The following is a 23,574-nucleotide window of genomic DNA, read 5'->3' on the forward strand; positions in this document are numbered from 1 at the left end:
CCAACAACCCCTGGAAAGGGTCTAAAACCTAAGGACCAGCTCAGAGGCTGCTTGATCCATTAAATGTGATCAGACCTTCATGACTCTTCAAGTGAGCTAAAGCTTATGCTCAAATAAATTTGTTAGTCTCTAAGGTGCCACAAGTCCTCCTTTTCTTTTCACCATGAACAGCACTCCTCTCCTGCAAGGGTTACCAGGGTTAAGAAGAGATTGCAGTTCTCTTTGTTTTATGCAAATTAAGGACACCTCTATACTTTCAACTTGATGCTGGTTTTGCGTATCCACTTCAGCTGATGGGCAATACCTGTTGCGTTATCAGATCTTACTGATAATGCCTTTGTTTATCCTGCAATCAAGTTAATGTTGCCTTGTTGATTTCCAGCCACACAAGGACAGAACTGTTTTGAAACAAGTGCTCTGCATTCAGGTCAGACATCCAATGAGTCACTGCTCCCGCCCCACTGTTCTTTATGCATTCTGGAAATTTTCAATGCTCTGCACCGTGGGATTCCTACTGGAAGACAATGGTATCTTGGGGCTTGGAGACAAACTGAATAATTCCCATGATTCCTCCTGTTTCATCCCATCATCCTCCTTGTTTCTGTGAGCCTGAGCCATTTTCAAAGCAAGCGCTGTCAGGCAGCAAGGAGGAAACATTGGCATGCTCTGTGGTCCTCGGGGTGAGAAGTATAAACAGGCTGCTGAAAACATATCTACAGTCGTGCAATGACTTCAGAACCTGGCCCTGTCCTCAGCTGCACTTGGTGCTGCTGAGGAGACTTGGAGGAGAAGTTTGCTGTAACCCACCTTTCTGCTTCCTGATCCTGGGGCAAAGTTGGGGCCTAAACAGCTTCCAATCTAACTTCCAGGAACCTCAGGACTTCCCTAAGTTACCTCAGCTGTTGTGCTGGCCTAGGGTCTGCTGAGGCACCTTGAACTCTGCCCCCGCCCTCCTCCCCTAATATATGACTCCATACCGCACATGCCCTACGCTAAGGGCGGGAGACAGAGTTGGCTATACCAGCTTTGCACCACCGGAGAATTACCCCGAGTCAGGGGGATCCTTGGATGCCCCTTTAGGGCAGCTGCCCAGTTGCTTTCCCTGCTCAACAAAGGTCGAGGCCAGAGCCCACTAGGTTGTTCAATTGTTTAACTAGTAAAATACAAGCAGTGAACGCATCGGTGGGTCTCTGTTCTTTGCCTGGGGAGCAGAGTGGGCCTGGTCCATGGCTGGGTTCCATGCCCTGTAGGACATTGTGCTCCTGGTATAAAGAGTAACTCACAGCATTGAAATGTTAACAGGCACTGACTTTACTTACCCTAGTTTCTGCAGTTTACAGTTTGGATGTTTCAGCCCCTCACACAGCTGCTGCACTCCTGAAGCCCCCAATGAGTGGCCCCCTATATTTAGCTCTGCCAGGGTCTGGTTGGTGCTGAGAGCAGAGGCGAGATCCCCACAACAAGCTGCTGTGAGCTCACAGAGAGACAAACTGCAGGAGACAGACATTTATAGAAAGCAGAACGACTTATTTATGCCCCATTCTTTGCATTTCATAGAATCATAGAATATCAGGGTTGGAAGGGACCTAAGGAGGTCATCTTGTCCAACCCCCTGCTCAAAGCAGGACCAATCCCCAATTTTTGCCCCAGATCCCTAAATGGCCCCCTCAAGGATTGAACTCACAAGCTTGGGTTTAGCAGGCCAATGCTCAAACCACTGAGCTATCCCTCCCCTCCTTGATACCGGTGTTTATCGCTAAGTGATTTTAGTTCAGAGAGAAATATTAATTTTAAATAATAAAGACAGCTATAGAAAGCTTTAAAATAAATAATTACATCAAGAACAACAACAGAAACTATGTTCTAAGAACTTTAAGGCTGCAAAGTCAACCATTCAAAACCATAGGGAATGCTAGACATAGGGTTCCCCTGCAACCTAAATCAGCCCCCTTGTTTGTTTGCATTATGACACAATCTATAGTTACACGACCCCCCTGCTGTTTTTTCTATAGCTCCTTGCCTGATCCAGCAGACAGGGCAGATGGTGCACTCTAAAGGAGCAGCCATGCAAAATTTCTTTTTACCTGCAACATTCACTTTGTGGTCCCAGACCTTAATTCTGTACCAAATACAGAAATATGAATTTCCTCCTGGGCCTCTCTCTGGTGCTCTCACCATAGTATCCGAGCACTTTACAAACACTAATGGATTATTTATCTTCACAACACTCCAGGACAACAGGTGGTATCAGCATCCTCACTTTCTAGGCGGGGAGCTGAGGTACAGAGAGATTAAGCTAAAAAAATGTTCATTAGTTCTGGGTACTCGAGACCCCCTAGACCCTGGTCTTCCAGAGTCCTTAACATTTTAATAGCACATTGCATGTTCGAAGCACAGCTCCAGTCAGCCTCCATTGCAGTCATGAGTGCTCAACATTTCTGCAAATAAGGCCCCAGGCATCTCAGTTTGGCACCCAGAAAGCGGCTAACTGTGAACATTTTGGTTTAGGTGATTTGCCCAGCACCGCACAGACACTCCATGGCAGAGGCAGGGAGCAGACTCCAGGGCAGCATTCAGCTGCCTTAATCCTTCTTTCTCTTCCTGTAATACCCAGCCTCATTCACTGCCCGCCTTCTGACTTCTGCAACAGGGGAGGCAATGGTCCTCCAGACAACGGCTTCATTCACTGCACAACCCTGATTCATCCGCAGAGTTCAGTCCACTGCTGTTCACTGACTTCCTTCCACAGGACCTCTGCCTCACAGCATGAAAGCATAGCATTAAAGACTGCATCATAATGTACATGCACGGGGTGGGGGAGGGTGTCAAATTAGTTTTTCATGGGCAACCTAAAGTCTGAGGATTTCCTCATTTAAATGTTTGACTTAGCAACGGTAACATTCTTTTAACAGGTTTAATGTAATTTCCTAATTAAAAAAAAAAAAAACCAACAACAATCCTGAACACTGTAAATCCATTACATGGAATCATAATTGACCCCCAAGCTGGGCCTTCAGCAGTGTTCTCACCTTTGGAACACAGCTCAGAACGCTATCACTTGAGCCTACAAACTAACTGGTAACAGTAGTAGGCTGCTATCCTCTATGTGGATCGGTTACTAGAGGGATTAAACCCACTGGCAAAGCATGTGTCTCACAGCTATTGCAGGGTATGTCTACATAGCAAAAAACAAAACAAACAAAACAAAACAAAAAAGTGTGTTTTAACTCAGGTTAGCTGCCCCAGGTTAAAACAGAAGTGAAAACACGGCAACTCCGCTTTTAATTTAGGTTAACACCTTAATTAAAATGTATAGGGGAGCCTGGGCTTTAACGTGAGCTACTAACATGAGTTAGAAGCCATGTCTTCACTGCTATTTTAACCTGAGTTAGCTAATGCCGGGTAGCTAACCCAAGAAAAGGACACAGGTTTTTGTGTGCACACGCAGTGTAGACATACCCTGAGACTCAAGCCGGTGGGAGCAGTTGCAGAAGCACTGGGCGGGAAGGGGGTTAACTGGCGCCCGGCGAGGGCCACCCCTCTCCCACAGCACCCTGGACTCAGAACTACGCATGGAGGATGCACCCCTTGGGAGGCACTAGTACCCATGCAGCATCCTCCCTTGCCTCACCATGTGGTCTTGGGGGAAAACTGCAGGGAGGTGTCAGCTGCAGACATAGCTGGGCCACGCTTTTGGATACTGATGAGGTCAGAGCGTTTTCTAAAGTTCTGAATAGGAATTTGCTCATCTGTGCTGTAAATTCCCCCTTCCTCCATTCCCCTCAGCATGCCTGTCCCACCAGCTCAGACTCCCCTTACGCTCCCTCACACGCAGTGGTGAGCTGGAGCCCGTTCGCACCGGTTCGCTAGAACTGGTTGTTAAATTTAGAAGCCCTTTTAGAACTGGTTGTTCCGCGAGGGAGAACCGGTTCTAAAAGGGCTTCTAAGTTTAACCGGCCAAAAGTGGCACCTTAGGCGCCGACTCCACGGGTGTTCCAGCCCTGGAGCACCCAAGGGGAAAATTTGGTAGGTGCAGAGCACCCACTGGCAGCTCCCCCACCCCATCCCCGGCCCCAGCTCACCTCTGCTCCGCCTCCTCCCCTGGAGGGGCAGTGCGTTCAGGGGAGGAGGTGGAGCGTAGGTGAGGTGATCTGGGGCTGGGCATGGGGCGAGGAGCTGCCAGTGGGTGCTCTGCACCCACGAAATTTTCCCCATGGGTGCTCCAGCCCCAGAGCACCCAGGGAGCGGGTGCCTAATGTGCCACTTTTGATGTGATCAGTGGGGGAGTGGCCGCTCCCCCTGCTCCCCCCCAGCTACATTCCCCCACCCCTAGAAGCCAGAGGGACCTGCCGGATGCTTCCTGGGAACTGCCCCAGGTAAGCACCTTCGGGACTCCCCACCTCGCTCCCTGGCAGGTGCCTCTGGCTCTTAGGGGTGGACACCCACTACGGCGGCCCATGAGACCCTCCTGCCCGGTTCTGGGGGCAGTCAGAGGACCGGGGAGGGGGGTGGATGGGGCAGGAGTCCTGGGGGGGGCATCAAGGAACACGGGGGGGTTGGATGGGGCAGGAGTCCCGGGGGGCGGGGGTGGGCAATGACCCCCTCATGGGGTGAGGATGGAACCTGCTGTTAAGATTTTGGCAGCTCATCACTGCTCACACGCACTTACCAACATGTAACCCTCCCCCTCTCCAATTCAATTCTGAATGTGGCTCAGTGAATCCAACTGAGCATAAGCGAGTCAAACTGAATCAGGCCTGCTGTAACCAAGGGACCAGATCAGGGACGTGAGGAGGGAAAGCAAGTAAGGGGCTGGAGGGGTGTAAAAAGGTGTAAGTCAAACTATCCCTCCCCCTTACCTGGCCTTACACTGTCTTCTGGCTACTTGGTTTTGAGAGCTCAGCTCAGACTCCCTTACACAATTGGGGAGCAGGTGAAAATAGGTCTAGAGGCATCTAAACTAGTCAAAGAAATTCACAGTGTGAGGGACTGACTGAGGGCAGCAGAGCCACACAGAGCCTGCGGCTTTCCTAATTGGACTATTGTCATATCCTCTGTTTCTGCCAGGATCCACGTTATGTTATTTGCACTCCTCTGTGAATCACACTTGGAGAAAATGCTTTTCATCTGTGTGCAATGAATGGTGGGGGATGGGAGTAGTAGTACAGGCCCTTTCCTTTCTGCCCCTCCCCCACCGCCCCCCATTCCCGGCCCAAATGAACCAGTTTGAACCTAGGTCATTGATTAGTAATTTCCTTCATGTGAGGAATGTCTCCATGGTAGCAGCAGGACTGTATCTCTCAGGGTTAGGACCAAAGTTCTGCCCCACATGCTTCCCCTACTGCCTCCCCACCAGGCTCTCAAGAACAGATTCTTTGAAGGGCCTGAGATCTCAGCCACGCTGGTGCTGCAGGTTTGCCCTGAAGCTTCCTCTGAGAGCACATGAGGAGGTCAAGTCCTTCCTGGGGGAAGCACAGTGATATTTATTTTATTTGTTCATTTATTTTTACAGTTCGTTCTGGAGAACTGAGGGGGCGGGTTCTGTCCAGCCTACCCAGGAGAAGAGGATTCCAGTGCTCCAGTTCTGGGGATGCTGCAGTTCTAAGGGGAGGGACATGGCAGCCATGTTATCTTTATGTCAAGACCGAAAGAAGAGACTTGGGGAAATAACTCGCTCCTGAAATCTACACAACCAAAATTTAAATAAATTGCAAAAGCTTCTCTTGTTCTTTCCTTCTTCCTTCCCCCCACCACGCCCACCTCCTTTTTTCTCCCACGGTTCTTTGTCTAGTTGCTAGGCTTTGTCCCAGGGTTGGTTCTTGTGATGGTGGGAAAGGATTTGAATGGAGGAGCATTCATAGCGGGGCAGTAACCCTAGTAGAAAACACTGAAATCACAGTAATGCAATGTTCAGAGACACAGAGTACAGGGAGCCAGCTGTTACTTACTTTAATATCTGCAGTCTGCAGTTGGGATGTTTCAGTCCCTCACACAGCAGCTGCACGCCTGGATCTCCCACTTTGTTACGCCCCAAGACTAGCTCTGTCAGGGTCTGACTGGTGCTGAGAACCGAAGAGAGAGCCCCACAAGAAGCGTCGGTGAGATTGCACCAGTTCAAACTGTAGGAGATGGAAAACAGCAAGGAAGATAATCACTCGTTTCCTCCCTGTTTGTGGCAATTCTCTTGCTGATGTCAGCGTCTGTGTGGAAGGAGATGGTTCATTCAGAAGAGACCAGTCACAGGGCTCTAGCAGGAGGCTACAGGATGTCAGCACCAAAGGCCCCTGTGTGGATTCCGGTCCATTTGCCCCGGCTCTGTCAGTCACCCCAAGTACCACAAGGGAACGGTCAGAGGAGCTGAAGGGAGGGAGGCAGAGTGTGTGTGTGCGGGGGTGTGGGGTGGGATGTTTGTAATGAACTGGAGAATCCTAACACCAGGCACTGAAGAACAGAGCAAATCCTTTCCCAGTGCTGGTACTCTGGTTCCTTTCTGCTTATGCAAATGAAATCTAAAGCGTCTGTAAAAGGTCCTTTGCCTTTCCCAAACCATTCCCCAGTGTCTAGAACAGGGGTGGGCAAACTTTTTGGCCTGAGGGCCACATTGGGGAATAGAAATTGTGTGGAGGGCCACGAATGCTCACAAAATTGGGGTTGTGGCACGGGAGGGGGTGCGGTCTCTGGGGTGGGACTGGGAATGAGGGGTTTGGGGTGTAGGAGGGTGCTCTGGGCTGGGACCGAGGGGTTCAGAGGGCGGGAGGGGGATCAGGGCTGGGGCAGGGGTTCAGGAAGGGGTGCAGGTTCTGGCTGGGGGTGCGGGCTCTGGGGTGGGGCTGGGGATGAGAGGTTTGGGGTGCAGGAGGGTGCTCCAGGCTGGGATTGAGGGGTTTGGAGAGCGGGAGGTGGATCCGGGCTGGGGCAGGGGGTTGGGGCATGGGGAGAGGCTCAGGGAGTGCAGGCCCCAAGCGGCACTTCCTCAAGTGGCTCCCGGAAGCAGTGAAACGTCCCTTCTCCAGCTCCTACAAGCAGGCGCGGCCAGGCAGCTCTGCACACTGCCCCATCCGCAAGTACCGCCCCGGCAGCTCCCATTGGAGCATGTAGGAGCCAGAGCGGGGCCATGCTGCAGCTTCCGGGAGCCACGTGGTGTGGCTCCCGACCCATTGCCCCAGCCAGAGCGGGGCCAAGCCACATGCTCCAGCCCCCGACCCAGCGCCCTGGCCAGAGTGGGACTGAGCCACATGGTGAAGCCCTGACCCAGAACCCCGGCCGGAGTGGGGCCAAGTCGCTGGTGCGGCCCCCAACCCAGCACCCTGGCCAGAGCAGGGCTGAGCCGCATGGTGCAGCCCTGACCCAGCACCCCAGCTGGAGCGCCGGAGCAGGGCCGAGCCACGTGGTGCGGCCCCCAACCCAGCGCCCCGGCCAGAGCGCCGCAGAGCCGTTGATGAGGCCCCCAACCCAGCACCCCGGCTGGAGTGGGGCCAAGCCGCTTGGTGCGGCTCGCAGGCCAGCTTAAAACGGTGGTTTGCCCACCCCTGGTCTAGAACTATGAGCCATGCCTGTGGGACCAAAACCCTTCCAAACTGGAAGACGAATTACATTAGTTCTCTCCCCGTCAGACTCCCAGCTCCGTATAAGGCTGATGATAGAACCCATGACTCCCACCATACTCCCAGCCCATCTGTTTATCACAGCTGGGTTCCCTGTGCCCAGAGGGACCTTCTGGGTGCGTGAGAAAAGACCTTCCTCCCCTCCCTGTACCAGACCCACTTACATAGGCTGGGGGGGGCGGGGTACAGAGGTTGTAAAATGAAGGGACTCGCAGTTAATATGTTACATAGCTGGGACACGTGATCTTAGGGACCAAGTAAGAGATCGCCCAGATAGCGCACCAGCATGCAGTTTGACTCCACAATCAAAGCACATCTGAATGGAGCATCTTTCTTGGCCTATTGAATTACCATGGGGGTCTGTAGTTAATAAAGGGCTCAGCTGTGGAGGTTAAGTTGCTACGTATGAAAGAACCCTGGGCCTGGATCCCAGAATGCATCATTGGGATATCTTGGGACACTCAATTAAGATCTCTGAGCCTCAACTTCCCTCATCAGTGAAAGGCAGGTAATAACTAGAACTGGCTGAAGTTTGGGGGGCGAATAGTCTATTCACCAAAAGATGCAATTTTGGGGCAAACCAAAACTATTCATGAATTTGGCACAGATTTGCAGAAAAGTTTTGGCCAACGTTTTTCCTCAGGGCTAGATTCACCACGCTGAAGGAGGAACTAGTGGCTTCCTTACAGCCTTTAGCCCAGTGGGTAAGAGCACTCACCTGGGTCTGTGGGGAGACCCTGGTTTGAATCCTCACTGTGGAGCAGAGACTAGAATCCAGGTTTCCCTGCCCTAGCCTATGGGTTATGTTGGCAATCTCTCCCAAAGGTAGGGAATTGAGGGAAAAGACTACTGCCTCCAATTCGGGGGGTGTTTTAATGATCTGCATAGTTTTGAGTCATTGTTGCTGTGTGTTCCCCCCTCCTTTAGTAAAAGTTTGCTTTGGTTTATACATAGATTCAGGACTTGCAAGTGGGGAAGTATTCCCATATAACCTCTCCAATGAACTGCAATCTTGTTGTGGTGGAGAGGCTCGAGTGGGCTAAAGACCTGTGGAGCTATATCATCCGGAGCTTTTATACTCCTGGTAGGGTTCCCCTTGGCGAGCAGTTCTGAGGCAAGGCTCCTGACCGTGGTCCAAACTTCAAAAGACCCCAACGACGTCAGGGTTTTCTTCATGTCAAGCTTTGTGTGGTTACCACTGGCACACCGGTTTCCCCACGTTAAAATATTTCACATGCAGGCCTCTGCCAAAAGGTTCACACCTGCACAAAGTCCTGAGACAATGGACGAGTGGCGGGGAAGACAGGAGCAGTGATCTCTGAGAGTCTTTAGTCACAAACCTGCATGCAGGCAGCAGCCCTGTGATGGTCATTTTGTGCTTGGTTGAGACAGAAGTGCATTTCGGCAGCAGTGGCTGTGACTGAGCAGGGCCTTTTCAGGATCCCCCCCGCTCACCCCAAATGGGAAGGGGGCTAGAAAAGGTGTCCCAAACATAAGTTGTCTCACACTCTTCCGACTGGACGACCGTACCCAGTGGGATCACTCAACTCTGCAGCTGAAACAAGAGATATGACAATGAATTTTGCCACCTGGAATGACCGCACCCTTATGGACTCTCAGCACAGTGAATGCCCAGAAAGAAGAACTGCCACAGTTGCCAGAGAACTGGCAAGACTCAACATTGACATTGCAGCTCTTAGCGAGACCCGCCAGGCCAATGAGAGCCAATTAAAAGAGGATGGAGGTGGCTACACCTTCTTTTGGAAAGGAAAGCCACCTGAAGAGAGTGCATTCACGGGATTGGCTTTGCTATCAAAAATAAGATCGCCAGTCACCTTTTGGAGCTTCCTGTGGGGATCAACAAGTGTCTCTTGACTCTTCGGCTCAAGCTTAGCACAAGCAATATGCCACGGTCATCAGCATATAAGCCCCAACACTCGGTGATGAGGAAGACAATAAGGAGCAGTTTTATAGCGCTCTCGATGCAGTCCTCACAGCCACACCTAAGGCAGACAAACTCATCCTCCTGGGAGATTTCAATGCCAGAGTTGGATGGGATTCCCAACTCTGGAGCGGCACAATAGGCAAAGAAGGGGTGGGAAACGTAAACCCTCCTCAGCAAATGTGTGGCACAAGACCTGCTCACCACAAATACCATCTTTAGGCAGAGTAACAAATTTAAGTCCACCTGGAAACATCCTAGGTCCAAACACTGGCACCTCCTTGACTATGTTATAGTCAGAACCCGAGACTATACCAACATCCATATAACACAAGCTATGAGGGGTACCAATCACTGTTGGACAGACCATCGATTCGTAAGATCAGTCATGTACCTGCAGCTCGCTCCACCACACACGAAAGCAGTACGAAGTCAAAGCACTTCAAGACCAAGCCAGCTGCAAGACATTCCAGAAACATCTGTTTGAAAAGCTCTCTAACATGCCAGACAACATCATTGACATTCAAGAGCATTGAGATCAACTTAAAAACACCATTCACAATGCATGTGCTGAAACCATAGGATATTCCACTCATCGGCACCAAGACTGGTTTGACGAAAACAACGAGGAAATCCTAGCATTAATTCAACAGAAAAGAACTGTATTTTGTAACTGGCAAAATGATTCTTCTAACAAACGAAAACATGAGGCCTATCACCTGCTTAAAGCCAAAGTCCAAAGGCGGCTACGTGACATCAAAAACAAGTGGTGGCAAGAGAAGACCTCTGAGATCCAGGGTTTCGTAGACCAGGATGACATGAGAAGCTTCTGTCAAGGTTCCTTCCCCACTCTGAACTCTAGGATACAGATGTGGGGACCTGCATGAAAACCTCCTAAGCTTACTTTTATCAGCTTAGGTTAAAACTTCCCCAAGGTACAAACTATTTTACCCTTTGCCCTTGGACTTCCACTGCCACCACCAAACGTTTATCTGGGTTACTGGGAAAGCGTTGTTTGGAAACTTCTTTCCCCCCAAAATCCTCCCAACCCTTGCACCCCACTTCCTGGGAAAGGTTTGGTAAAAATCCTCACCAATTTGCATAGGTGACCACAGACCCAAGCCCTTGGATCTTAGAACAATGAAAAAAAGCATTCAGTTCTTGAAAAGAAACATTTTAATAGAAGAAACAGTAAAAAGAACAGGATCACCTCTGTAAGATCAGGATGGTAAATACCTTACAGGGTAATTAGATTCAAAACATAGAGAATCCCTCTAGGCAAAACCTTAGGTTACGAAAAGACACACAGACAGGAATATTCATTCTATTCAGCACAACTTATTTTCTCAGCCATTTAAAGAAATCAGAATCTAACGCATATCTAGCTAGATTACTTACTAAGTTCTAAGACTCTACTCCTGTTCTGTCCCCGGCAAAAGCCTCACCCAGACAGACACAGACCCTTTGAAGTTCTCCCTCTTCCCAGCTTTTGAAAGTATCTTGTCTCCTCATTGGTCATTTTGGTCAGGTGCCAGTGAGGTTATCCTAGCTTCTTAACCCTTTACAGGTGAAAGGATTTTTCCTCTGGCCAGGAGGCATTTTAAAGGTGTGTACCCTTCCCTTTATATTTATGACAGCTTCTTTCACACAACAAAAGCTATATATGGGCCAAGCTCCAAAGGCCTGACCCCCTTACGTTCTCAGGATGGCTCCGCTCTCCTCAAGTAGAATGCAGCCATTAAACAAAGCTGGAAGGAGCACTTTGAGAGCCTACTAAACTTCGAATTCACGGTCTCTGAAGACACCATCGACTTTATTCCACAATGCTCAGCAATGGAACACCTTGCTGATCCCCCATCTTTTGAGGAAGTCCAGCATGCCATCACCCAGACAAAAAAAAATCACAAGGCACCAGACCCCAGCTGAGATTTTTAAAGTTGGTGGAACAATGCTCCAGCACAAACTTTACCAACTCCTTGACAAAAATCTGGACCCGCGAAGAAATTCCACCTGACTTTAAGAATGCTAACATTGTTACAATATTTAAGAAAGGGGACAAATCACTGTGCGGGAACTACAGAGGTATTGCTCTCCTCTCCATCGCAGAGAAGATTCTTGCCTCGATCCTACTAAACTGCCTCCTCCCCCTTTCCGAGGAACTCCTCCACAAATCACAGTGTGGCTTCAGGCCATCCCAAGGCACAATCAACATGATCTTCATGGCAGGACAGATTCAGGAGAAGTGCAGAGAGCAACACCAGGAACTGTTCATGGCATTCATCGACCTAACCAAGGCCTTTGACTCTATCAATTGTGATGCCCTATGGAAGGTGCTGTGTAGGTTTGGCTGTCCACAGAAATTCATTTCCATTATCAGACTACTCCGTGATGGGATGACTGCCACCATTTTGTGCAATGGCTCAGAGACCGAACCATTCACCATTTGCACTGGTGTCAAGCAGGGCTGTGTCATTGCTCCAATACTCTTCTCCATTTATCTTGCCATGATCCTGATTCTCATTCGCGACCACCTTCCTGATGGAATCAGGACTGAGTACCATATGGATGGCCAACTCCTCAGTCTTCGACGTCTCCAAACAAAATCTAAGATCATGAGAATTGGCATCACTAACCTTCAGTAGGCAGATGACTGTGTCATTCTTGCACACACAGAGGCTGACCTGCAAAGCACCCTAAATCTTTTTGCAAATGCCTATTACAGCCTGGGTCTCTCTCTCTCAACATCAGGAAAACCAAGGTACTCTACCAGCCCTCACCTGCACAAACTACTCTTCGTATTCCACAAATCACCATCAGCGAAGAACCCCTGGAAAATGTGGACCATTTTCCATACCTTGGCAGCCACCTCTCCCAAACAGCCAGCATTGACACAGAAATTGAATACAGGATCCACTGTGCCAGCACGTCTTTTGGAAGACTACTCAAAAGAGTCTTCAATGAGAGGGATCTACAAACAGGTACCAAGATCTTGGTCTACAAGGCAGTTGTCATTCCCACTCTTCTCTGTCGATGTGAGAACCTACAGATGACATCTCAAGCAGTTGGAGTGGTTTTGGCAGTGCTTCCTCAGGAGGATTCTCCAGATCAGCTGGGAAGACCGACACACCAACATCAGTGTTCTCTCTGCAGCCAACATCAGCAGTATAGAAGCGCAGGTCATGAAATACCAACTCCGCTGGGCTGGCCACTGTGTACATATGCCTGTCACTCGCCTCCCAAAGCAAGTTCTCTTCTCTCAGTTAAGTCAGGGAAGAAGGGCTCATGGAGGGAAATGGAAACATTTCAAAGACGTACTGAAAGTACATCTTACAAAGGGAGGCATCAACCCAACAAACTGGGAGGACTTGGCGCGGAACAGAACACAGTGGCATCACACCATACACCAAGCCACAGCTCACTTGGAGGAGAACAGACACTCTCATGAGATAGAGAAGCAACAAAGGAGGAAAGAAAGGGCACAACGCTCCAGCCAACAAACTATATCTCCTCCAAGATTACACCTGTCACTTCAGTGGGAAAATCTGCAGGGCAAGAATTAGGCTCCTCAGCCACTTAAAAACTCAGCAATGAACCCCTTTGGCAGACATCATCCTTGCACTGAGGGATAGCCGAAGAAGATTCCCCTTGCCCAGGGGAGGTACATAGTTGTCCCAGGTTTCTGGGTGTGAGCTTGAGCCCTTCTGTTTTGTAATTTTAAGAGGAACCCCTAGATAATGAGCCTGGCCCTCGTTGCTGCAGGACAACACCTGGCAGAAGGGTGATGTCTCTGCTCCAGCAACACGAAGGGGCCATAAAGCTCTTCTACCCAGCCACCTGAGGATTCCCTCTGTGGAGGAATCCCTGCTAGTCACAGAGCTGGCATTAGACCACTTCCCACAACCTCCCTGGTGTGCGTGGGCCGGGGGGGCATGGCAGAGTTTCAGCAATCCCCAGCTCGTGTATTGGCACCTTAGAGCCAGACCCAGGTGGGGGGGAATGACACTGTACCAGGCTCATTAGCCCCTCCCATTAGTTGACCTAATACCTCCCCCCCACCAGTGCAGGATTGGTCCCTAAAGTACACTTCTCTGTGAGTTGCCTAGTCTAGTATGACAATGTCCCGAGTGATGGAGCTTCCACCACTTCCAGGTGGAGACTATTCCATGAGTTAGTCGATCTCCCAGCAGATCTGACAGAGCAACACAGCAGTGAAGCAGATACCCTTCAGCTGTGTATCTTCCCTTCCCATCCCCACCCCCTATATCACCATCAGTGAGTTACTCATTCCCCACCCTTCTCCGGGCTGTGAGGGACAGCAGAGGCTGTTGGCACCAGGGAGAGAAGACACCATCACTATAGGACTCTCTGCAAGTCCAATTACTGCTGACGGGGAAGGAAACTACTAATTTCATCTCCTACAGGGAGGCACCAGTGATCTGCAGGTCTTGCTTTTCAGGAGTGGACAAGAAGCTATAGCTGCACTGACCAAGGGGAGCTGCAACCCCGTGGTGGCTCCTAGAGGAAGCAGGAGGGAAGGAAAGGGCGTGGGGTGGTACTTGCTGAAAGGGGAATTCATTGACAGATGGCTCCTTTCCCCACATACAGGGATCACTGATAGTTGCTGATTGGCTCTCTCTGCTGCAGGGTGCATAATAGAGAGTGGCAGCTTGTCAGCCTTGAGAAGGAAGACGCGAAACATCACCAATTATGGGAATAAAAGGAGAAAACAAAAAGCCATGAGATGAGTCCTATCCATCTACACACTGATAGGCAGAGCTAAGAAGCCTTGCTTGAGGACTGGTGGAAATAGATGGGGAGAGAAGCTACTCAGCCCTCCAGGCAAAGGATTGGACGTTCTTGGAAGACAAGGGGGGTCCTGCATTAACCCCAAACCTCCCATGATGGAGCGAAGCTACTGAAAAAGGAGGCTGATTTTGCCATTCACTCAGCTAGTGCTTCTGAGGGTTCAGCATCCAACATGCAGGTTGTTTGGAAATCTGAGCAGAAGCCTCACAATGGGTGTTGGAAAATCTGTTGAAAGTCTCCAGATTTTCCCAGGACATCACAGGCCAGCGGTGTGGGGGTGGGGTGGCGGAGTGTCCGACATGAAGAAATAGAAACTTATTGATACAGAAGAGGGAAGAACAATAGCTTTGCCCAGCGGGTTTCCCTTTTTTTTTTTTTCATTTTAATTGCAAGTCCAACATAGGCACTCATTCTGGCCTGCCCTACTTCTAACCATAAACACACACATCCCCATTCCCACTGGGCTGCACTTCAAAGGGTCTGTCTGCTGAGAGCAGGTCGAACGTCAAAGGCAAGAGTCACTGGAGCTGAAACGGCAGGGGGGAGGTTCAGAAGAGCCAGAGGGCCAAGTCCTCTTTTTCTCTTAGTTGTTTTAAATTAAATTGTCAGGGTGTCAAAAGTCATTTAAATAGCTGTAGAATGGGGGTTGGCTAAAAGGTAAGAGTGCGCTCTTTTTAATAAATGCATTTTATTAAGGGTTGTTTAAAAGGAAAAAAAAACTATTTATCCCCCCAAAATTGGGGCTGTGGGGCCAGCTGTCTGGTGTGGGCCCAGCTTTACTTACAATCCCCAAACAAGACAGGCTGGTGCATGTTGTGAGTCACTGACACAAGTGCTGGAGAGACAGTAAAGGGATCGGAGACCAGCCACCCCCAGGGGTGAGCGCTTTAAACAAAGGACACCTGTAAATACACAGAGGTGGCCAAACGTTACTTACGTCAATCTCTGTAATTTGCAGTTTGGATGTTTCAGTCCCTCACACAGCTGTTGCACCCCAGTATCTCTCAGATTATAATTATAACACATATCCAGCTCTGTCAGGCTCTGTTTGGTTCTGAGAACAGCAGCGAGATCCCTACCACACGTGTCTTTGAGATGACAGCTTTCTAACCTGCAAAAGAGAGGAAATCCAGACAAGAGTGATCAGCACGTGAATTGCGCTCGTCACAGCTGTTCTGACAAGTGGCCTTGCCCACCAGCCCCTCTCCTGACCAATCAGCATTGAAACTGGGCCAAGAGTCCAGTGCTAGCTGGGAGGATATTTTTAAGACAGCCATGCCTGGCAGCACATGCAGGTTCAGAAACAGAGAGAGAGAGAGTGCATCATGCTTTGCTTCGAATAAGTAACCATCTCTCTCAGCTTTGTCTAAGTCTCCTTCATAAGAATCCATGCATATTACACTAGGCCCTGCCCCAAGCCCCACCCCTTGTCCAATGAGAAGCCAGTGTTGGGTGGGACTTCCTGATTCAGCCCCACTGCTTTCTCGTCACCCTTATCAGCATTAAGAATAAATCAGACATTTCAAGCTCCAAACCTCAGCCATCAACCAATGAGGAATAAGGTTTGGGGTAAGACTTCCTCTCCGACACCATCCCCACCTCTTCCCCTGACCTTTGAGTGTATCTACGTCAAAGAGACCAATGACAAGATCAACACTAGCATTCAGACAGCACAGGTTTTCCAGAGAAGCTGACAGAGACACTGCCTGGTATGGTGATGGAGTTCTCAAGAATTACCATCCTTGGAGACTTCAGCATTTACATCAACAATATATCTGATCTAGTCTACCCTTTTCACCCAATGATTGTCACATGGAGTCTCTGGGCCTACACACACACACAGAGCTGGTCACACCCTGTATCTGATCTTCATAATGAACGTCGATGTAAGCAACAATCGTTATCCTATCCCAATCAGACCATCCTTTCCATAAAATGGAGAGCAGAACTCTCATCGTCTCCAGGTAAAAGTTCTGGCCATGGTGGCTTGTCCCCAGAAGCTCAAAGACCCAGCTATGGTCACAAAATAATGGTGCCCTACCAATCAAGCAAGGACTTGAAGAACCAGTGAGACATCACAGTCACGGACTGACCACTGCCATCAAGACATGGGTTATAGAGTACCACCTCCCCTGTTTGAGCCTCACAGAGCTCTACGGTTTCTCAGTTCCTAGAGACTTCAGCTTCCTTGGTTGAAGGATCCAGCTTTCCTTAGATTTCAAGAGCTCTGACCTCATGTCCTTCAGGTGATGGATGCAAAAATGGCTGTCTGTTTCTGCTTATGCATCCTATTTCCCAAAGTCCATTGTCTCTTTTTCAAGAGCCAGGAAGGCTTCCTGGGGGGTACAGCCTCCGTCCTCTGTTGGGATTGTTAAGTGGTCACGGCCGCCACCCCAGACTTGCTAGTTTGATGGTTTTGTTTACCTTCTATATAAATGTACTGACCTCATCTTGTTCAATTTACATTGGAGACAGAGTCAAGCAGGAGAAACAACATTCTTTTGTTTAGGACAGACTGGGCTTCCGCACTGCCTGCCAAACATATTTTAAGACCATACTTCCAGCTCACCTCTGTAATTCTTTATACACCAACTGCACATACATCACGCAATAATACTAATGACCAATGTGTCCTCAGTTTACATATGATCCCTTACGTGGCACCTTCTAGATACAGATTCTGACAACAGCGAGCAGGGACAGTGAGCGTGTCAGGCCTGATGTGAGTTGGCACTGAAGGACACCCTGGGTCACAGGATCCCCCATGGTTGGGGCTGAAGCTGAAACCCAAATTGAGTATTTCAGCTCAGACAGGGAGGTTTAGAATCCTCGGGGGTCCTGGGGCCTCTTTTGATCTTTCCATGTAAAACTAGTAAAAACAAAGTATCAAAAGTTAGTAAAGTGATCTATAAAATAGGCTGGTAGCTGAAGGTGAAGAGTGAGCGCTTTTAAATAATTATTAATAATTGAGGGTTTTAGGGAGTCTAGGGAGTACTGTTTGGCATGGTGGAGGAAATCTCTTGCGTGCCAAAGCCATCCTCTACATCCACTTCCATCCAGCATTGGGAACCCGCACCTGATCCCCCTCCCCCACCCCTGACAAAGGAACAGGTATCATGTCACACGTCCCTATGGGCAACCCAGACTTGCAAATTAGATGCAAACCTGTAAGTTGGAAGAACTGGCCGAGCAGGGGCATTGTACAGGCTTCCCAATTAGTCAGTGATGAGGGCTTTGCTACTTTTCTACTGCTGAAGCAGTGCTATGACCTGCCGCCCTCCGCAGAGTGGCACAACTTACAGCTAAGACATTTGCTAACGTATCTCTTCTGGATATGTTTGGACAAAGGCTAAGACAGCATGAAGAGTGCCAGACCTTCATTGTACCTAACCACCCCTGCCTTTTCCCTCTCCCTCATTCCCGCCTCTATTTATCTACATCTATTTTATTAATATAACCTCCACCCTAATGTGTTATATCCAGGTAGCATTATCATGTATTTGTGCAGCTTCAGTGAGTTGTAAAACTGCTTTCGTATTTGGGAACAAATACAAGCTGTATGTGGATCTTCTCTTTTGTATTTTTTACGGACTCTTTCTTTACAAAAAAAAAAATCACAAAAAGTTGTTTTATATATTTACATCCCTGCCCTCCCTCCCGTACCCTAAACATATATATTCAGCAATGACCAGGGGCTGGAGAGCCAGCTGTCTGGTGTGGGCCCAGATTTACTTACAATATCCATTTTCCGAACAGGGCAGCTGGGTGCACGTTATGAGTCATTGATGCGGGTGCTGTAAAAACACTTAACTTTCATCTTCTCCATGTAGCTGCAGGGAGCAGACATCAAACACCAGCAACACACCCTGTCAAGCACTTTACATGGAGGACACCTGTAAATCCAGAGGAAGCCAAATGTTACTTACCCTAGTCTTCGCAATTTGCAGCTGGGATGTTTCAGCCCCTCACACAGCCGCTGCACTCCGGAATCTCCCAGAGGATTGCCATTCAGGTCCAGCTCTGTCAGGCTCTGGCTGGTTCTGAGAACAGCAGCAAGATCCCCACAGCCAGCACCTGTAATGCAGCAATATTCCAATCTGCGGGAGAAAGCAATGCAGAGTATAGTGATCACGGCATGAATGGGACCGTTCTGATAGGTGGCCCTGCCCAGCAGCCCCTCTGCCTGACCATTCAGCATCCAGAATGGCCCAGATATTTCAAGCGCCAAACCTCTGCCATTGACCAATGGGAAATACAGTTTGGGGTAAACTTCCCTCCCGAAGCCCTGTCCCTAGCCACCAAAACTGACTCCTGCATAGCCCCCTCCATCACTACAAGAGATATGTGATAAAATTGAGAGAGATGGCAACACGGTCATACATCAGACAATACAGGGCTGAGGCGCCTAGTTGGGAATGATAGGTGGGCACGAGAGTCCATCATTCCTCAGAACGGAGGAGGGAAATAACCTAATCTGTGTTGACATCAAAATGCTCAGGGTAAAAAGAATGGTTACTTACCTTACAGTGACTGATTCGTCAAGATGTTCTATGCCTGTGGATCCCACTCATTGTATGCGTGCACCCTCTGTGCAGGAGTTCAGAAAGTTCTCTCTAGCAGGGTCCATTGGGGTCATGCATGCACCCTGCATAACCTCACGTTCCCCCTCTTGCAGGCATAAAGGGTGGAGCTACCCTACCCCTCGGTTCCTTTGAGGCTCAGATTCCACAGGGGACAACTCTGAGCTACTGGGAGGGAGGGCAGGTTGTGGGATCCCCAGGCATTGAACATCTTGAAAAATCACAGTTCCTGTAAGGTATGTCACTGTTCTTTCTTCTTCAAATCTTTGTGCATGTGGAGCCCACTCATGGTGATTCCCCAGCAGGTTGGTTGGCCTGGAGGTCTGAGTCAGGAGTTCATGTGAAGAAGGACCGGAGAAGTGCCTTGCCAATCTGCAAATCTGCTGTTCATGCTGCCACCAATGAGTAATGTTTGGTTGGACTGAAGACCACATCACTGCTCTATAGATTTTACTAACAGTATTTCGTTGAAACATGCTGCTGAAGAAGACAGAGCTCTCATTAAATGTGCAGGATGATCTAGTTTATTAAATTTGATAAGCTGTACTGATATAGTCAAAAATCAATTTAGACAGTCTCTGTGCAGAAATCAATTTATCTTTGACTTTACTACCATAGGCCGCAAAAATCATCTGGGTGATTTTCTAAATTACCTTCTTCTATTCAGTAGAATAGACCTAGCTCCTTTCTTCCTGGGAACAAAATAGTGGGCACTTGTCTTTGATGGCAAAAAGATCTATCTGAAGAAATCCCCATTCATGGGAGACTAACTGAAGGACTGTACTTTTTAATGTCTACTCGTGAGAGGACGTGCTCTTCCTGCTTGGCTGATCCATCAGGATATTACACCTACCAGGAGAAGCCATACTACGATACTGAGTTGATGCAGAATGCATCATTCCCATAGCAGTATGGATTCTTGACAAAGAGTCCAATCTTGCTGCCTCTGTCTCTTGATATACATGGCTGTGTAATAGTCCACTAAGATCCGTATTGACAGGCCCTTTGCAACTGGGAGAAAGGACCTGCATGCTAAATGGATAGCCCTCCACGCCAAGACATTTAAGTGGCCCGCTGAATCCATTGCTGCCCCAAGACCATGAGTCTGCAACTGAACTAAGTGAGCTCCCCTGTCTAGATGCATTGGTGATCGGAGTCTTGGCAAGGACTGGAGTTTGAAATGAAATTCCTTGACATATATTGTTAGGGATTAGAAGAGACAAATGACCCCTTGGGGGATTTCAACCCTTCTTCATGTTGTGAATGCTTGGGTAAAATACTGATTCGATCTGTGACTGTAACAACCTTAGCTCGAGTCTTGCAAAGGGTGTCATGTAAGTACTTGAGGCCATGTGGCCTAACAGTCAAAGATAGACCCTTATGAGTTTTGAGGGCAAGTCTCAATCTAAGATATTAGCTGACAGATGTTCTGAAATCTCTCTTGAAGGAGAAAGACATTTGCAATTCTGGAGACCAAGATCATCCCGATGAATTCTATTGACTCTGTCAGCATTAGGTTTGATTTCTTTAGCTTGACTGTGAGACTCAAATCAATTAAAAAGGCATGACATCAATGCACATAAATTAAAGCATATCAAACCTCCATTTGACTGCTCATATTCATGAAGAAAGTGGCTTTAATACTCTGTTACTTAATCTGAATTAAGTTACAGCAAATTAAACACTGATCCCCTACCAAGTAGGCAAGGCCTGGAAGTAGCAGCGAGACATCACAATCATTGACTGACCACTGCCATCAACACTTGGTTTCCGATACACTCCTCCCCTTTATGGTTCTCACAAAGCTCTGTTGTTTGTCTCACCTGGGACAGATGAAGCAGGAAGGAACAAACCCCAAGTGTCAGTGTTGGGAAAAATCTAAGAAGAAACAAATATCTGCCCAAAGAATTCTTCACATCTGCTCATTGGCCATGGAAGAGGCCAACAGATCCTCCTCCTCCTCTGCCACAGCAACCACTAAGTCACACCCCACTGAATAATTCAGGACTGTCAATCACTCTGTCAAACTAAAATGTCTCTTCATTTCCATAACCCAGCACCACGCTCTGGGAGGGACTGCTACCCACTGACATCCCTTATCCCCTTGGCACACGGACCCCTGGGACAATGGAGGATGTTCCTGACTCCTCTTGGCTTATACTTTACTCTCCTTTTGCCACCTCTGGAGATGCTTGAGACAGATGTGTAAAAGCCTCCTGTGGAGGAGAAGATGGCAGGAGGTGATGCCCACTCAGCTGCAGAAGGAGCAACTGTGGGGGTACAAAGAAAGCCATCCTGTCTCCCCTGAGAGCCCCCTCAGAGCAGGAGAAGATGGTGACTCCTGCCGAGGGTATAGAGGAGCAGCACAGCTCTGGCCTGGCCTTTGGAGATCTCAAAGCTGCAGCTGGACAGCATGACAGATGGAGAAGCGGATGGGAACACCAGCCAGGAGCATTAACTGAAGAGGAGTGAGGCCATGCACTGCACCATGTTTGAGACAGGCATCGGACTGCGAGTCGGCCTACACACTGACTATGCAGAGCTCCCTGCAGCACCACCATGCAGCGAGAGCAGCCTCCTGTAGGAGACCAAGAGCCACTGCTTCACCTCCAACCCCACCTTCAACTGCACGGACACCCAGTGCTACACTGAGGATAAAACAGAATAGTGAACAGCTGCTGATTCAGTGAGCGCTCTCCATCCTGTGCACTGCATGAGGCAGGGCTCCTCTGGAACAAATAATATGTGGTCATGTAATTAAAGAATGTATTGTAATGCATATGCACAGGGCAGCTGAATTAAGGTTACCCAGGCAACTTTAATTCTGGCATTCCCTAACTTCTGTGCTTGACTTTGCAACCTTAATGCTCTTTTAACATAGGGTGGGTTTTTTTGTTTTATATCTAACACTTATTCCTCAAGTGGGGGCGGGGACTGTTATTAGTGCTCCAGTTTGGACCTTTATTTCCATTTTCCAAATAAGACAAGCCCTCAGGCTGTTATGAGTCACAGACATGTCAGGGGCTGGAGGGACACTCACCTTTCACTCACCTATGTACCTGAAAGGGAGCGGATATCTTACCCCATCCTCACACCCTGCTGAGTTCTTCGCTTCAAAGAAACCTGTAAACACTCACCTCAGTTTCTGCACTTTGCGGTTTGGATGTTTCAGTCCCTCACACAACAGTTTAATTCCTGAGTTTCCCAGGACTTTATCTGACAGGTCCAATTCTGTCAGGGTTGGTTTGGTATTGAGAACAGAGGAGAGATCCCTGCAGCAAGCGGCTGTGAGAGAGCAATTCACAAGCCTGCAGGAGACAGATAAACAGAAAGGGAAATTAGTACTCCTGTCTGTCCAGTTCCCTCAGTGGGTACCAGTGACTATCTACAAAGATTCCTTTAGTCTGGGAATAAAATCACAATAAAATCGCTGTAGTAGTGGATGCTAAGGACACGATACTATGGGTGGATTTCAATCCACATGCATCTGTAGCTCTCATTGATCGCATACATATGTTATTCTAAGCCAAAGTTCCCAAACTCCATCCCCTGAGCAGAAACACTTGGGCTTGTCCTACTAAAAAGAACATGATTATAAAGGAGGGGTCAAAGGAGTGGAGGGAAGGAATCTCAGTGGTAAATAATGAAATGCTGCTGCACTGGAAGATATATTACAGTTTTGTGGATGGGGGGAACCCGTTCTTCTTTCTTGCTCCATCATTTCTACTTAGCACTCAGAAAACAAACCACCACCCATGGAATATGTAGCATTGAACATTTAGGCTTCATAGAGGGGCTCAGTTTTGCCCAAGTCTCAAGGCTCACCTTCCTCTCCTAGTACCCCTGGGACACTAGAAAAGGCTGGAATTTCTCTAGCAAGGCCAATCTGATAGATTGTAACAACAGTTTCACTGGAGGCCTAGCCTTCCACCAGTGCAGCTCCCCTGGTGGCAGACTGTCTGCTAGCATTAGTAACCATTGCGTCCTCTGACCCTGCTCTTAGAAAAAATGTCAAAAGCCATTACTGCAACTCAGAGAGCTGCCCCAGTGGTAGTGCAATGTGGGAAATTTGCAGTGTTCAGAGCAGACAAGGCTACAGTGTAAATAACAGTGACCAAAGAACAGCAAACAGGGAAATCTGTCTGGGAGCTTGGTAGGGGGATCTTCCTCCTTTTTTCTTTTAGGCTAAGGACTAGGAAGAGAAGGCAATGATGGCTACTGAGGCAGCAAGAGAGGTGACCTAAACAGGAGAGGGGACAAAGATGTCTGGGTGCAGAAGCTAGGGAGTGTAAAGCATTCTTGAGTCGGTACCTGACAGGAGAGAATTATGTATGAACTGTTGCCTGGTAGCGCTCGTGACGGAGAAGATCGGAGGAGCAAAGATGCAGATGGAGACCATGGAGTTCAGATGGGGATTTGAAGACGTGATGGAAGAGAGGAAGCTGCACACACAACTCAAGATTCACAGACACCTGCTGAATGAGAGGACCTGAAAAGTGTCTGCTACACAAGGGAGTGACTCTTGGAAAAATGTGACCACGAGAACAAGGCAGAGGAAGAGACCAGCTGATGAAGGCAAGGAGGAGAAGCAATGAGAAGGTGAGGTGATAAGGAAGAAGAAGGAGTCCAGGCAAAAGAGAGG

At 48.7% G+C, this 23,574-nt stretch overlaps 1 protein-coding gene across 2 annotated transcripts in view; it reads right to left on the reverse strand.

The window, feature by feature from the left end:
- LOC125638529 (NACHT, LRR and PYD domains-containing protein 3) overlaps positions 1 to 23,574 on the reverse strand; it is a 70,302-nt gene that overhangs the window by 12,835 nt on the left and 33,893 nt on the right. For both annotated transcript variants that reach the window (XM_075129285.1, XM_048854419.2), the window contains exons 6-10: positions 22,070 to 22,240; positions 18,279 to 18,449; positions 15,290 to 15,463; positions 5,949 to 6,119; positions 1,320 to 1,490 (exon numbers count right to left, since the gene is read on the reverse strand). In XM_075129285.1, coding sequence (XP_074985386.1) covers positions 1,320 to 1,490; positions 5,949 to 6,119; positions 15,290 to 15,463; positions 18,279 to 18,449; positions 22,070 to 22,240 — 858 coding nt within the window. The remainder of the gene's footprint in view (positions 1 to 1,319; positions 1,491 to 5,948; positions 6,120 to 15,289; positions 15,464 to 18,278; positions 18,450 to 22,069; positions 22,241 to 23,574) is intronic.

Source organism: Caretta caretta, chromosome 6 (assembly GCF_965140235.1).
Source record: "Caretta caretta isolate rCarCar2 chromosome 6, rCarCar1.hap1, whole genome shotgun sequence".
NCBI classification, from domain to species: Eukaryota; Metazoa; Chordata; order Testudines; family Cheloniidae; genus Caretta; species Caretta caretta.